Raw genomic sequence first — 13582 nt, forward strand, 5'->3', positions numbered from 1 at the left:
GAGCCCTGGTCCGGGAAGATCCCACATGCCGTGGAACAACTGAGTCCATGTGCCACAACTACTGAAGCCCACGCACCTAGAGTCCGTGCTCCACAATAGGAGAAGCCACTGCAATGAGAAGCCCGCGCGCTGCAAAGAAGAGTAACCCCCACTCCCCGCAACTAGAGAAAGCCCGTGCACAGCAATGAACACCCAGTGCAGCCAAAAATAAATAAATAAATAAATAAATAAAAGACTAATGACCTAAATGGAATTAAGTAACGAAAAACTAAGTGCTGTCTTTCAATGAGGGTAATGATTTCAAGGCTTATGGAATACCCAGGCTTGATAAATTGCACAGCTGTTACAAAGAATGTAATAAGTACATTTGTGCTTACTGTCAGGGAAGGAGGTCCCTGATACATTAAGTGATAGAGCAAGTTGCAGAATAAAAAACAAAACAAATACCAAGAAACTATATCTGCTCCTCCGTCTAGCCATCTGTTTTTTTGTTTGTCTGTAAAAAAGGTCTGGAGGGGCCACAATATACTCATAAGGGTCATTCTTCCTGAGGAGTGGAAGTGGGGGTGGAGGGCTTTCACTTTTCACCCATTACTCTTCTCTGTTGTCTGAATTTTTAACAATAAACATTCATTGCTATTGTAATTACTAATATAAAGGAAAGCATAAAAAGATTTTAAAAATTTTAAATAAAAGGAAAGACGTTTGTCTCCCCCAAATTCTTAATTTCCATTAATTGAACCACTACCTTACATATTTTACCTAAGTGTGTCTGGACCTTTTTTTTTAACTTTTTAGTCAGTGCTGCCTTTTGGGGGTGATGAAATCCATCAAGTTACTGCTTGTTTTTGTAACGAAGGACTTCCTTTTCTTCATCATTATAATGATTTCATTTTCCACAGTACCTGAGGGAATCGTGCATGTTGTAACAGTAACACTGATGTGAACCTCCACCTCCAAGCTTCCTCCTCTAAAACCTCTCGTCTCTCACTTGGTAACCAGCAAGTCAGCTCCACTTTTGTAGACTGGTGTGTTCTTAATTTTACATTAGCCCTTGTTTGGACTCTCCAATCCTTGGGTAAATTAATTTTTTTCACCACTCTGCAGCTATTTGAATCAGAAAGTGTTTGAAGAGCAGAAGATTATTTGATTTTATTGTACCTTTGCGCCCTCAGTGAAAGTAGCCTTATCATACTTTTCAAATTTGAAAAGTAATACACAAACAGTAGCCAATTCAAATATAAAAAATGTAGGACTTCCCTGGTGGTGTAGTGGTTAAGAACCAGCCTGCCGATGTAGGGGACATGGGTTCGAGCCCTGGTCCAGGAAGATCCCACATGAAACTAACAACTAAGCCCGTGCGCCACAACTACTGAGCCTGTGCTCTAAAGCCGGTGAGCCACAACTATTGAGCCCATGTGCCACAACTGGTGAGCCCGCACGCCTAGAGCCCATGCTCCGCAATAAGAGAAACCACTGCAATGAGAAGCCTGCGCACCACAACGAAGAGTAGCCCCCACTTGCTGCAACTAGAGAAAGCCTGCGCGCAGCAACGAAGACCCAGCACAGCCAAAAAAAATATATATATATATATAAAAAAAAAATAAAGATTTATGATCACCCCAAACCCCACACCCAGAGATAACATCACTAACATTTGATTAATATCCTTCTAGTTAACTCTTTATGCTTCCCCTCTCTCACATACCTAGAATCACATACACACGTTTATTGTGTAGTGTATATATATATATATAAATATAAAGAGTTCATATGATGTTTTCTTTCATAATCTCTTGTTACTTAACTAATACATCATGGACATCTTTTCACGTCAATATAGATCTACATCCTTATTTTTAATAGCGACGTGGAATTTAATTGCATGGATATTTAACCAGTCTTCTATTGAGGATGTCAGGTTGTTTCCAGTTCTTTGCTACTATAAACAGTGCTGTAATGAAGATTGTTTTATGTACATTTGTCTTAGGATAAATTACTAGAAGTGGAATTATTGGATCACAGAATTTTCATGTTCAAAATTTTGATAGCTATTTACTGACAAACTGTTTTTCATAAAGGTTATACAAATGTTCAGTGCACAAATTTTAGATTAGATGGTGATTCTTCATGTTCCACCAATACTAGATATAGTTATTTTTTTAAAATCTTTGTAATCTGATAGATTTTTAAATTGTATATACTTTTTATTTGGTTTGATGTAGTGAAATTATGTGTCATTTGTTTATTGGCCATTTGTATACCTTTTTTGATTTGCCTGTTCTTGTCCTTTCCCATTTTTGACACATGATTTTATTTATTTCTTGTAGAAACAATTTGCTTTCTAATGGGCTTAGCCTGAAATCACTCGCTGAGACTGTTTTGAACTTTCCCCTTGACAAGTCCCTTCTGCTTCGCTGCAGCAACTGGGATGCTGAGAATCTTACTGAGGACCAGGTACTTCTTATCAGAGTAGTTGAAGAGTGGAAGAGTCATTGCTTGTGAAATATAATTATTTAAAAAATTCTAATCCTCAAAGATGATATGTGTTGGGCAGAAATGCCTTAAAATAGCCTCATTGATGATACCCAAGAAAAATGCTCTATAATAATGTAGATGCTACTTAGATAAAAGGGTAAGAGTCCCCATTCTATTTTTTTGGAGCATTTACTATATGCCAGGCATTTCAGAAAATGTAATTTTTTTGGTCATGAATACAAATGCATAACTTAAAACACCAAAGTGTTATAAGACTTATTATAAGAAACAGCCAGCTGGGCTTCCCTGGTGGCGCAGTGGTTGAGAGTCCGCCTGCCGATGCAGGGGACGCGGGTTCATGCCCCGGTCCCACATGCCGCGGAGCGACTGGGCCCGTGAGCCATGGCCGCTGAGCCTGCGCATCCGGATCCTGTGCTCCGCAACGGGAGGGGCCACAATAGTGAGAGGCCCGTGTACCGCAGAAAAAAAAAAAAGAAACAGCCAGTAGTTCCCTGCCTTCCTCCCCCATTCCTAATTACTCTTCCTTCTTTTCAGAGGCAACTGATTTCATTTCTTTCTGGCAATTACCATTATCTTTTAAAATTACATGCATATAGTACTCTTTCTTATTTTACATATTATCTTTTGACTTCTTGCTGTGGAAGACATGATTTAGTATAGTACTCTTGCAATTCCTGTATCCCCAGACAGATACTTGTTCCCTTCCCCATGCTCCCAATAGAGGTAAATCATCATTTTTATCAGGTTAATATCTACTTATATTGATATTATTTATAGCTGCTCCACATAGCAAACTGACTAAAGTAAATGTTTTTTCCTTGTACAACTTTTTGTTTTCCCAGGAGTAGTCATTTATATTTTTGTTTGCTTAGTTTTCTATATACCTGTTAACTGTTTCAACCCCAGACTGTAACAGAACTATGTAGCGATCTCCTTTCTGCTGCTTCAGACACAGTCAGGTAACTTACTCATTTCATTTTCCCTTGGAGCTAGCCCTGCTAGAGCTCTGTCATCCTGCTTCTTGCAGGACTGGTTGCACTCCAGCCCTGCTGCGCAACTCTCATCCTGAAATTTGCATTTACCGTCAACCTGGGAATTCCCTTCACCTCTCTTCTATAGTAGATCCTCTGTTTTAACAATATCATGTCTTTTTACTTTCTTAATTTGGTGGAGTACATTCAAAATAGCTTCTTGAGGAAAGGAGCATGGGGAGTTAATTTATGACACCATGCATGTCTGTAAAGATATTAGTTTCCCTCTCTATTAACTGATAGTTCGGCTGAGGGATAGCATTTTACGGTGGAACTCATTTTCCTTCAGAACTTTGAAGGCAATGCTCCTTGTAGCTTCCAGTGTTGATGTTGAGTATGTGACTTGTTTTTCTTTCTGGAAAATCTCTTTATTCTTAGTTTTTAAAATTCATGGTGATAGTGAGGGCCATTTTTCATTATAGTTTTACAGTTCAGTGGACCCTTTCGGTCTGTAAGCTCATGTCTTTCAGTTCAGGGAATTATTCTCATACTCTTTCTTGGAAAATTTCCCTCTTTTTTGTTTCTAGATTCTATATTGAATCCCTTGAATTGATCCTCTAATTTTCTTAGTAAAATATTTTCTCTTTGATTTGCCATCTCTCTATATTTTTTTTACCTTCTGGGAAATGTCCTCAAGTTTATCTTTCAGTATTCCAATCAACTTTTAATTTCCTATCATATTAAGTCATAAGGGCTCCTGGTCTTTTCTCAGTATTCACTTTTAAAATAACTTTGCATTTTTGTTTAATGGATATCATAGCTTCTGTTATCTTAGAGTACTGAAGATTTCTGAAGTTTTCTTCTCTTTCCTGCATTGCCTCTTTTTACTCTGAATTTCTAATTTAAATGTTTGATTTGGTCTTTGTCTTCCACGTTAAAGATTTTTCTAAAATGTTTAGATCCTTAGCTATCCATTTTTGTTTACAAAGGAGACATTAAAGCGCCAGTTGAATCTATCAATTAATGAATGAGTAAATAAAATATGGTATAGCCATACAATGGAATATTATTCAGCAATAAAAAGCTACAACATGGATGAGTCTTGAAAACATTGCGCTAAGTGAAAGAAGCTAGTCACAAAAGATGACATATTGTATGATTCCATTTATATGAAATATTCAGAACAGGCAAATCTATAGAGACAAAAAATAAATTAGTGGCTGCCTAGGACTAGAAGAAGTGGGAGATGACTGGTAAAGGATATAAGTTTTCTTACTGGGCTGCTGAAAATGTTCTAAAATTGACTGTGATAAAGGTTGCATAATTCTGTAAATAATTCTAAAAATTCTAAATAAAATTCTGAAATTTCTGAATCCTGCAACATCTGTAAAAGACATCTTTGAGACTGTTGGAGACATTAGAATACAACTGTTAAAGTTTTTGGGTGTGATAATGGTGTTGTGATTATGTAGGAGAGTGTCCTTGTTCTTAGAAGATACACACTAAAGTATTTAGGGATGAAGTAAATATCATAATAGCTGCAACTTAATTTTGAAAAGTGTTCATCCCCCCCCTCAAAAAAAAGTATTTGTGTGGTGTATGTATTGTATTATAAAGAGATAAAGCAAATGTTGACAATTGTGAATGTCAATTATCATTCTTTCAACTTTTCCTTAGTTTTGAAATCTTTCAAATAAAACATTGGGAAGAAAAAGTTAATTGCTACCAAATTTGAAACCAAATTTGTGATCCATATTATTGTGAGAATTCAGAATTTCCAAAGACTCTTATTCATTCTTCATTTAAAAATTCTTGTTTTTCTAATTATAAACATAATGCTTAATGAGATTTTGTAAAATACAGAAAATAATATTTAAATTTGACATTTAAAAAAATGGAATGAGGGCTTCCCTGGTGGCGCAGTTGTTGAGAGTCCGCCTGCCGATGCAGGGGACACGGGTTCGTGCCCTGGTCCGGGAGGATCCCATATGCCGTGGAGCGGCTGGACCCTTGAGCCATGGCCGCTGAGCCTGCGCGTCCGGAGCCTGTGCTCCGCAACGGGAGAGGCCACAGCAGTGAGAGGCCCGCGTACCGGTAAAAAAAAAAAAAGAAAAATGGAATGAGAGCACAGAGCATATGGCCAGGTATTTTTGACTAGCGAGTTTTATTATCAGTAACTATTAATATAAATTAAAGTCAAATGTCAGTAACTGTAAGTCTTTTCTCTCAGGCCACTCAGTTTCTCCAGACATGAATCTCCTACTCTTCTGCCCAAGAGGTATCAGCCCCACAGCCTATATTCTGGTAGCTGAGTGGGAGAGAAGGTGATGGTAGTCTTATCATTTAATATGTAGATTTTCCCATAATCCCCCTTTTTCCTGGTGACACTTTGCCCCCAACCTCTGCCATGCCTGGTATTACCAGGTCCAGATCCTCTGTGATTTAGCCACTATATGACTTAAACTTGTCAAAACCCAAACTCTGCACACCGAGTAAAACAAAGCAGAAATATGAGTTTATTGCAACAGTTTTGACCTGCAAGCTGGGAAACTCAAGGCCATGGGAGCAATGAGTTTCAAGTAGCTCACAGACTAAAGGGTTTTCATTGCGTAAATGTGGAAGATTTTTGGCTTTTTCAGCTGATTGTTTGCCTAGTGGTCTTCTTCCTTATTTGGATCAGGATAGCTGAGACAGGGGAATAAGGAAGTCTAAAGATGGCATGAACAGACTCAGTGTTTGGAGATTGACTGACATCCTCTGCTGATTTCTGAGGAGAGCTGTAAATTCCTGCAAGTTATGTTAAATAAAGTTTCTTTTTCTTTAATGCGCCTGCATTGGCCACCTCCATTTTGTCTCTGACATAAGTGACTCCATTTTAGTTTTGGTTCTACAAACTTTTCCTCTTTTCAGTCAGGGAAGGAGTAATTGCCTGTCCCTATGCCGTAAGAGAGGAGATCTGGGGTTGTAAGTGTTATTTACAGAGACTGTCACCTGATCCTCCTGTTTTCACCTTGTATCATTTGTATCATTGCTTTTATAGATACCTGGTGCCTCGCATTCTTTATACTTTGCCATTCTTTGTGGCTCAGATTAATTTGATATTTGGATTTTTTGCTTACTACCCCCTACAGGCCTAGGTTTCAACCTTCTCTTGTTTGCTTAGTTTGTTACCATTTGTTTGTTCATCCTTCTAAAACATTGTGTTGTGGGTTTTTTTTTGTTTTTTTTTTGGACCGCACCACATGGCATGCAGCAATCCCAGTTCCCGACCAGGGGGAACCCACGCACCCTGCAGTGGAAGCGCAGTCTTAACAACCAGACCGCCAGGGAAATCCCCCAAAACATTGTTAATGGAAAGAGTTAGCAATAGTTAGTATCTTGGGATTAATATTATCCTGTGAGAGAGTTCTGGGAATCAAGTTATCTGATTTGTTTTTTCTAAAGCTATTTCAGATTTGCTGCGACCCTGAGTAAGTTACTTCTTTGTGCCTTGGTAGGTTCATTCCTTCCTTTCTTTTAACAGTTTTATTGAAATATAATTTACATACAATAAAATGCACCCATTTAAAGTATACAAGTCAGGGACTTCCCTGGCGGTCCAGTGGTTAGGACTCTGCCCTTCCACTGCTGGGGGCCCGGGTTCGATCCCTGGTTGGGGAACTAAGATCCTGCAAGCCATGCAATGCGGCCAAAAAAAAAAAAACAGTATACAATCAATGGATTTTAGTATATTTACAGAGTTGTGTAACCATCACCACAATCTAGTTTTAGAACATTTTCATCACCCCAAAAGAAACCCCATACCCATTAGCAGTCACTTCCCATCTCACCTCCCCAACACCCCAGCCTTCGGCAACCGCTAATCTACTTTCTGTCTCTATAAATTTGCCTGTTCTGGACATTTCATATAAATGGAATCATACAGTATGTGGTTTTTTTGGATTGGCTTCTTCACTTACCATGTTTTTGTGGTTCATCCATGTTGTAGCATCTGTTGGTACTTCATTTCTTTTTTATTGCTAAATAATGCTTCATTGTATGGATAGACCACATTTTGTTTATTCGTTTAATCAATTGGTGGAGATTTGGGTTGCTTTCATTTTTTTAGCTGTTATGAATAAGCCACTCTGAATATCTGTGTATAAGTTTTTATGTGGACATACATTTTCAGTTCTCTTGGGTAAATACCTAGGATGGAATTGCTGAGTCATATGGTAACTTTATGTTTAACTCTTTGAGGAACTGCCCAACTATTTTCCAAAGCAACCATACCATTTTATAGTCCCAGCAGCAATATATGAAGGTTCCAATCTTCCATAACCTTACCAACATTTATTATTATTCATCTTTTTGATTAGCGCAATCCTAGTAGGTGTGAAGTGGTATTTCGTTGTGGTTTTGATTTATATTTCCCTAGTGACCAATGATGCTGAGCATCTTTCATGTGCTTATTGGCTATTGGTATATCTTCTTTGGAGAAATGTCTGTTCAGATCCTTTGCTCACATTTTAATTGTGTTGTTTGTCTTTAAATTGTTGAATTTTAAGAGACGTGTGTGTGTGTGTGTGTGTGTGTGCACGCGCGTGCGTGCGTGTGTGTATTCTTTATGTATTCTGGATACTAATCCCTTATCAGATATATAATTTATAAATATTTTCTCCCATTTTCTGCAGATTGTCTTTTCACTTACTTGATGGGATCATTTAAAGCATGAAAGCTTTTAATCATGATGAGGTCCAGTTATCTATTTTTTCTTTTATTTCTTTTTTCTTGTGGTGTCATATCTAAGAAATCATTGCCTAACCCAAGGTCATGAACATGTACTCCTCTGTTTTCTTTTTTTTTTAAATAAATTTATTTACTTATTTATTTTTGGCTGTGTTGGGTCTTTGTTGCTCTGCATGGGCTTTTTCTAGTTGTGGCGAGCGGGGGCTACTGTTCGTTGTGGTGTGCGGGCTTCTCATTGCAGTGACTTCTCTTGTGCGGAGCATTGACTCTAGGTGTGCGGGCTTCAGTAGTTGTGGCTTGCAGGCTCTAGAGCGCAGGCTCAGTACGGTTAGTTGCTTAGTTGCTCTGCGGCATGTAGTATCTTCCCGGACCAGGGCTCGAACCCGTGTCTCCTGCATTGGCAGGCAGATTCTTAACCACTGTGCCACCAGGGAAGTCCCTCCTATGTTTTCTTCTAAGAGTCTTATGTTTTGGCTCTTACACTTAGGTTCATAATCCACTTTGAGTTAATTTGTGTGTGCGGTGTGAAGTAGGAGTCCAACTTTATCTTTTTGCATGGGGACATCCAGTTGTTCCAGCATCATTTGTTGAAAAGTGCCTTGGATTCCTTATCATTTGGAAATAATTTGTTAAAAATCATTCTGAACTCTTCACGTTCAAGCACCCTCTTTTCCTGTGGGAGACAACTTGCTGACAGAGATGTAGATGGTTGGGTCTAGATGGAGAATTTTACCCAAACCTTATTTTTCTATTCTTTTTTTCTATTATTCTAAAAGCACACAAAAAAATCCATACTAATAGTGTTATTTACCAGGCTTGATTATTAAAGGTGAATTAAAGGAATTTTAAAGTCCTCACATGCTTTGTTGGGAAGAGCTATTAATTATAGTTTTGACAACTTTTATTTATGACCAGCTTGCCTGTGCCTAGTTGCTTGGGTGAATGACTTACTATTAATAAATACATAAATTCCAGAAGTGGGCCCTTGTGACTTTTGATTTGAGGTCCATGTTTGAAACTGTTTTCCTTGTTTTACACATTGTATTAATATGTACAGCAGTTTGTTTCTGATCAATAGTCACACAGGCCTCTTAATGAATCTTGGTTTCAGTTTTCTAGATGATGACAGTTTCCAAAGTGAAGTTGTCAGACCTGTGGTAACTACCCTACCCCAAACTTGAGAAAAATCTGTCCAGCAGGTTTGGTAGCAGATAGAAAGAAACTTCACTGATTTATATAGATTAGGAATTTTGAGCACATACAGTAGGTCATTATTTTAGCTATGTTAGTTAAAAACATAGAGAACGTGAGGATTCATTATACTATTTGATTTGTTTTTGTATCATTTGAATTGTTTTGTAATTAGAAGGTTTTAAGGAGTACATGGTGCCTGGGTTACTGTACATCTTGAATTGGAACCTAAAAGTTGTCTGTGTCTTGGCGATTGATTTTGAAGTTGCTCTCTCTGGTTTGCCTTCCGGATTCCACTGATCTCTGACTTTTCTCTTCAGGTAATTTATGCCGCCAGGGATGCCCAGATTTCAGTGGCTCTCTTTCTCCATCTTCTTGGATACCCTTTCTCTAGGAATTCAACTCTAGAAGAAAATGATGACTTCATTGGCTGGAGAAAAGTCTTGGAGAAATGTCAGGATGTGGTAGATATCCCATTCCGAAGCAAAGGAATTAGCAGATTGGGAGAGGAGGTTAACGGGGAAGCAACAGAATCTCAGCAGAAGCCAAGAAATAAGAAGTCGAAGACCGATGGAATGATGCCAGGCAACCACCAAGGGAGAGACCCCAGAAAGCATAAAAGAAAGCCCCTTGGAGTGGGCTATTCTGCCAGGTAACTGAGTTGTTCCATGTCTGGTAGAGTCCAAGGCCCAGCTTCCAGCAAAAGGCATGATGCCTTACCTTGGCTCTGGGGAGAAGGCTAGTGCGGTAAGGTGGCAGAGGCTCTCCAAGGATTAATTCTATTTTTCCTTTCCTTCAAGGACATTTGGAGCTATCCTTTGATTTATTTGTATATTTTTTCCTTTTGCCCTTCTTCTACTTTTTTATTTGTGGGCAGTTGGAGTGAAAAGGAGGAGAGCTTAACCTAGCTTTGTCACTGACCTTGATGTGACCTTAGACCTGTACTTTTCCATTTATAAGTGAGGGCTTAATTATTATTCCTTGCTTGCTTCAGGATAGCTGTGAAGGTAAAATGAAGTGCCTCATACTTTTCAGGAGACATGCATCATCTAATCTCTTATTCATTTGGCATTTGATTATTTGGAATGGCGTCCAGTCCTAAGCTGATGTTAATTCTCTAGCCAATGGGAATTTTCCTGTACAGCTTATGCCTCTACTGCAGAAGGATGACTAATAAGTACTTTGGAGTGGAAGTTTGGTCCCTATAGTAAAGTGCCTTTAGGAATTGTGTGATTAAATTGAAGCAACTATTGCATGTGAGCCGGAAATAAATCCACGTGGCACCCATTACTTTAGCTTGAAGTTCTTTCATTTTAATTTACTTTGTTAATCCAATGATTACTCTACAGGGAAGTTTTCCTGGTGTTCTGTTCCTGCGTGCTTTCATGATAGAACTATGTAAACACTACCCAACTCTCTCTCTAATGTTCCAACCTATAAATATAAAAACTAATAGTATAAACTGATTCATTTTAATTTCTCTTTCCTAGCCCAGTGCAGATGGAGGAATAAACATGATTTCTTGCCTTTTTTTTTTTTCCCCAAAAAGGTAATGTTTGACCCTAGTGTTGAATAGTTTGGGTCACTCAATATAGGAAGGCAACTGGTACCTTGATCAATAGTTAGCTCCCAGTTTTAGATTTCTCTCTCCCTTCCCCACAGAAAATCACCCCTCTATGATAACTGCTTTCTCCACGCCCCTGACGGACAGCCCCTCTGCACTTGTGATCGAAGAAAAGCTCAGTGGTACCTGGACAAAGGCATTGGAGGTTTGAGATTCAACTGTCATATTAGATTTATAATTAGGTGCATGCAGGCACTGACCGGAGTGGGCATGAGATAAGGCAGAGGGATGGGATGGATAGAAGGCAGAGAGACCTAGAGACACGTGGGATGGGGCTATTCAGAACCCAGAAACGGTGATCTCTGCCAGGATACAGCAGAGAGCAACTGAGGTGGTGCTTCTTCCTTGTGGGAGAGGTGGGCAGTCATACACTAACACTGCTTCTTTCCTCTAAGAGCTGGTGAGTGAAGAGCCTTTTGTGGTCAAGCTACAGTTTGAACCTGCAGGGAGACCTGAATCCCCGGGAGACTACTACCTGATGGTTAAAGAAAACCTGTGTGTAGTGTGTGGCAAGAAAGACTCATACATTCGGTGAGTGTGGGCTGGGCTGCCCTATTGGAATTTGCCCTTCAAGCCACACGCAGAGCCCTTGGCGGGCTTGACTCAGTCTGCCTACTTTGGCTGGGAGACTTGTCCCCAGGGGGCATCCCAGTGTCCTCAAGAGCTTCAGCACTCTGCCTGGCCTTGCTGTAGTGGCTTCTGCCCCTCCTGAGCCAGTTCTTCGTTTCCGGAATGAAGCACTCTTCTCGATAACAGTTTGCCATGAAGAGAGTCATTCCCTTTGCTCATGAAGGAATGGAGACCTTCCTTCCTTAGGAAGCTGCCTTTGTCTCTGTGTCCTCATGATTCTCCCTTGAGTGGCTCACAAGCTTTGTGACCCTTGATATATGGGTATCCAGACGACCCGAAGGCACAGTCCGGAATAGTCTGAGAAGATTATGCTGCGTCAAGGTCCCCAGGCAGTGAAGGTGAAGTTACCACTGGTCCTGGGTGCCCAGAACCCTGGCTTTCTCCCTGGCTTCTGTGTAGCAACTCGCTTGCCTCCTTTCTCCGCTTGCAAAGTATGACAAATGGTTGTTGCTGCCAAGAGGTTTCCCTGAGAGCTTAGTTCTCCTTAGACAATAATGATGGACTTCGATGAACCAGGGAAACAATTTTAGAGTAAGGGGTTCTTCAGGTGAAGGAAACGGGCTTTTACAGGTCACAAGGCTTCCAAAGTTTCAGGAGTAGCAGTTACCTGCTGTGTGCTTTGAGACAGTTGTTTTCCAGATGTTGAAGGCCATTAGAATTTCTTTTCATTTCTCGGATGATACTTTTCCTTCTGGGAGCACAGCCTTCCCAAAGGTTGTTATTAGCTTCTCCCTGCCCCTGGCCTGCCAGGGGAGTCTGACCGCCGGTGGCCTGCACTCACTTCAAGGAGAGGAGAACCCAAGGCCCGTAGGTAGGTGGGCCAAGAGTGGAATAGGTGGTATGGCCTTCATGTCACCTCTGCTGGGCTGTGGGACCCAAGCTCCTCAGGTGTGTTTAGGCCCAGATCAGAACGCTAGTAGCCTGCCTGTCGACTCCGTGTATGTTCCGTGTCGTGTGCTAATGAGCGTTGCCTTCTGTTTGGCCTCTTTAGGAAGAACGTGATTCCGCATGAGTACCGGAAGCACTTTCCCATCGAGATGAAGGACCACAACTCCCACGATGTGCTGCTGCTCTGCACCTCCTGCCACGCCATCTCCAACTACTATGACAGCCACTTGAAGCAGCAGCTGGCCAGGGAGTTCCAGGCCCCCACCGGCTCCGAGGAAGGCTTGCGCCTGCTGGAAGATCCTGAGCGCCGGCAGGTGCGTTCTGGGGCCAGGGCCCTGCTCAACGCAGAGGGCCTGCCTGCCCACCGAAAGGAGGAGCTGCTGCAGGCGCTCAGAGAGTTTTACCATACAGACACGGTCACGGAGGAGATGCTTCAGGAGGCTGCCAGCCTGGAGACCAGGTACGATCTACAGTCCTGCTCAGAGGGCATTGAGGACTAGTCCAGTGACCTAACCCCGACTACTCAGTGAGAATGCTTGCCAGGGAGGGAGCAGTGGTCGTCCAGGTGCAGTGCGCAGCCTCGTGCTTACCCCGTTGAGTCTCTGTGGCTTAAGATACCATGCGGGTGGGATAGAGCAATCTGTTTGCTAATGTACTTTCCACAGGAGACTTGCCTTCTATCCTTGACCCTTCGAGGTCGCATACTTACGCCAGCCATTTCCATGCTTAGCAGCAGAGTTCAGAGGCACCGGAGCTGTACCTTACGCATCCCCTGCAGAAATAAATCCTCAGGTCAGCTCACAAGAGGAAAATAAGAGTCGAAAAATATCCTCCAGGGCTTCCCTGGTGGCGCAGTGGTTGGGAATCCGCCTGCCAGTGCAGGGGACGCGGGTTCGAGCCCCGGTCTGGGAAGATCCCACATGCCGCGGAGCAACTGGGCCCGTGAGCCACAACTCCTGAGCCTGCGCGTCCGGAGCCTGTGCTCCGCAACGGGAGAGGCCGCGGCAGCGAGAGGCCCGCGCACCGCGATGAAGAGTGGCCCCTGCTCGCT

General features: G+C 41.4%; 1 protein-coding gene across 1 annotated transcript in view; it reads left to right on the top strand.

Annotated features, from left to right (window-relative positions):
- EXD2 (exonuclease 3'-5' domain containing 2) overlaps window positions 1-13582 on the top strand; it is a 57479-nt gene that overhangs the window by 41511 nt on the left and 2386 nt on the right. Inside the window, exons 4-8 of the mRNA XM_029238997.1 lie at window positions 2331-2457; window positions 9710-10041; window positions 11052-11158; window positions 11409-11544; window positions 12635-12991. Coding sequence (XP_029094830.1) covers window positions 2331-2457; window positions 9710-10041; window positions 11052-11158; window positions 11409-11544; window positions 12635-12991 — 1059 coding nt within the window. The remainder of the gene's footprint in view (window positions 1-2330; window positions 2458-9709; window positions 10042-11051; window positions 11159-11408; window positions 11545-12634; window positions 12992-13582) is intronic.

Source organism: Monodon monoceros, unplaced genomic scaffold (genome assembly GCF_005190385.1).
Source record: "Monodon monoceros isolate NGI ecotype Baffin Bay Population unplaced genomic scaffold, NGI_Narwhal_1 Super_Scaffold_21, whole genome shotgun sequence".
Lineage (NCBI taxonomy): Eukaryota > Metazoa > Chordata > Mammalia > Artiodactyla > Monodontidae > Monodon > Monodon monoceros.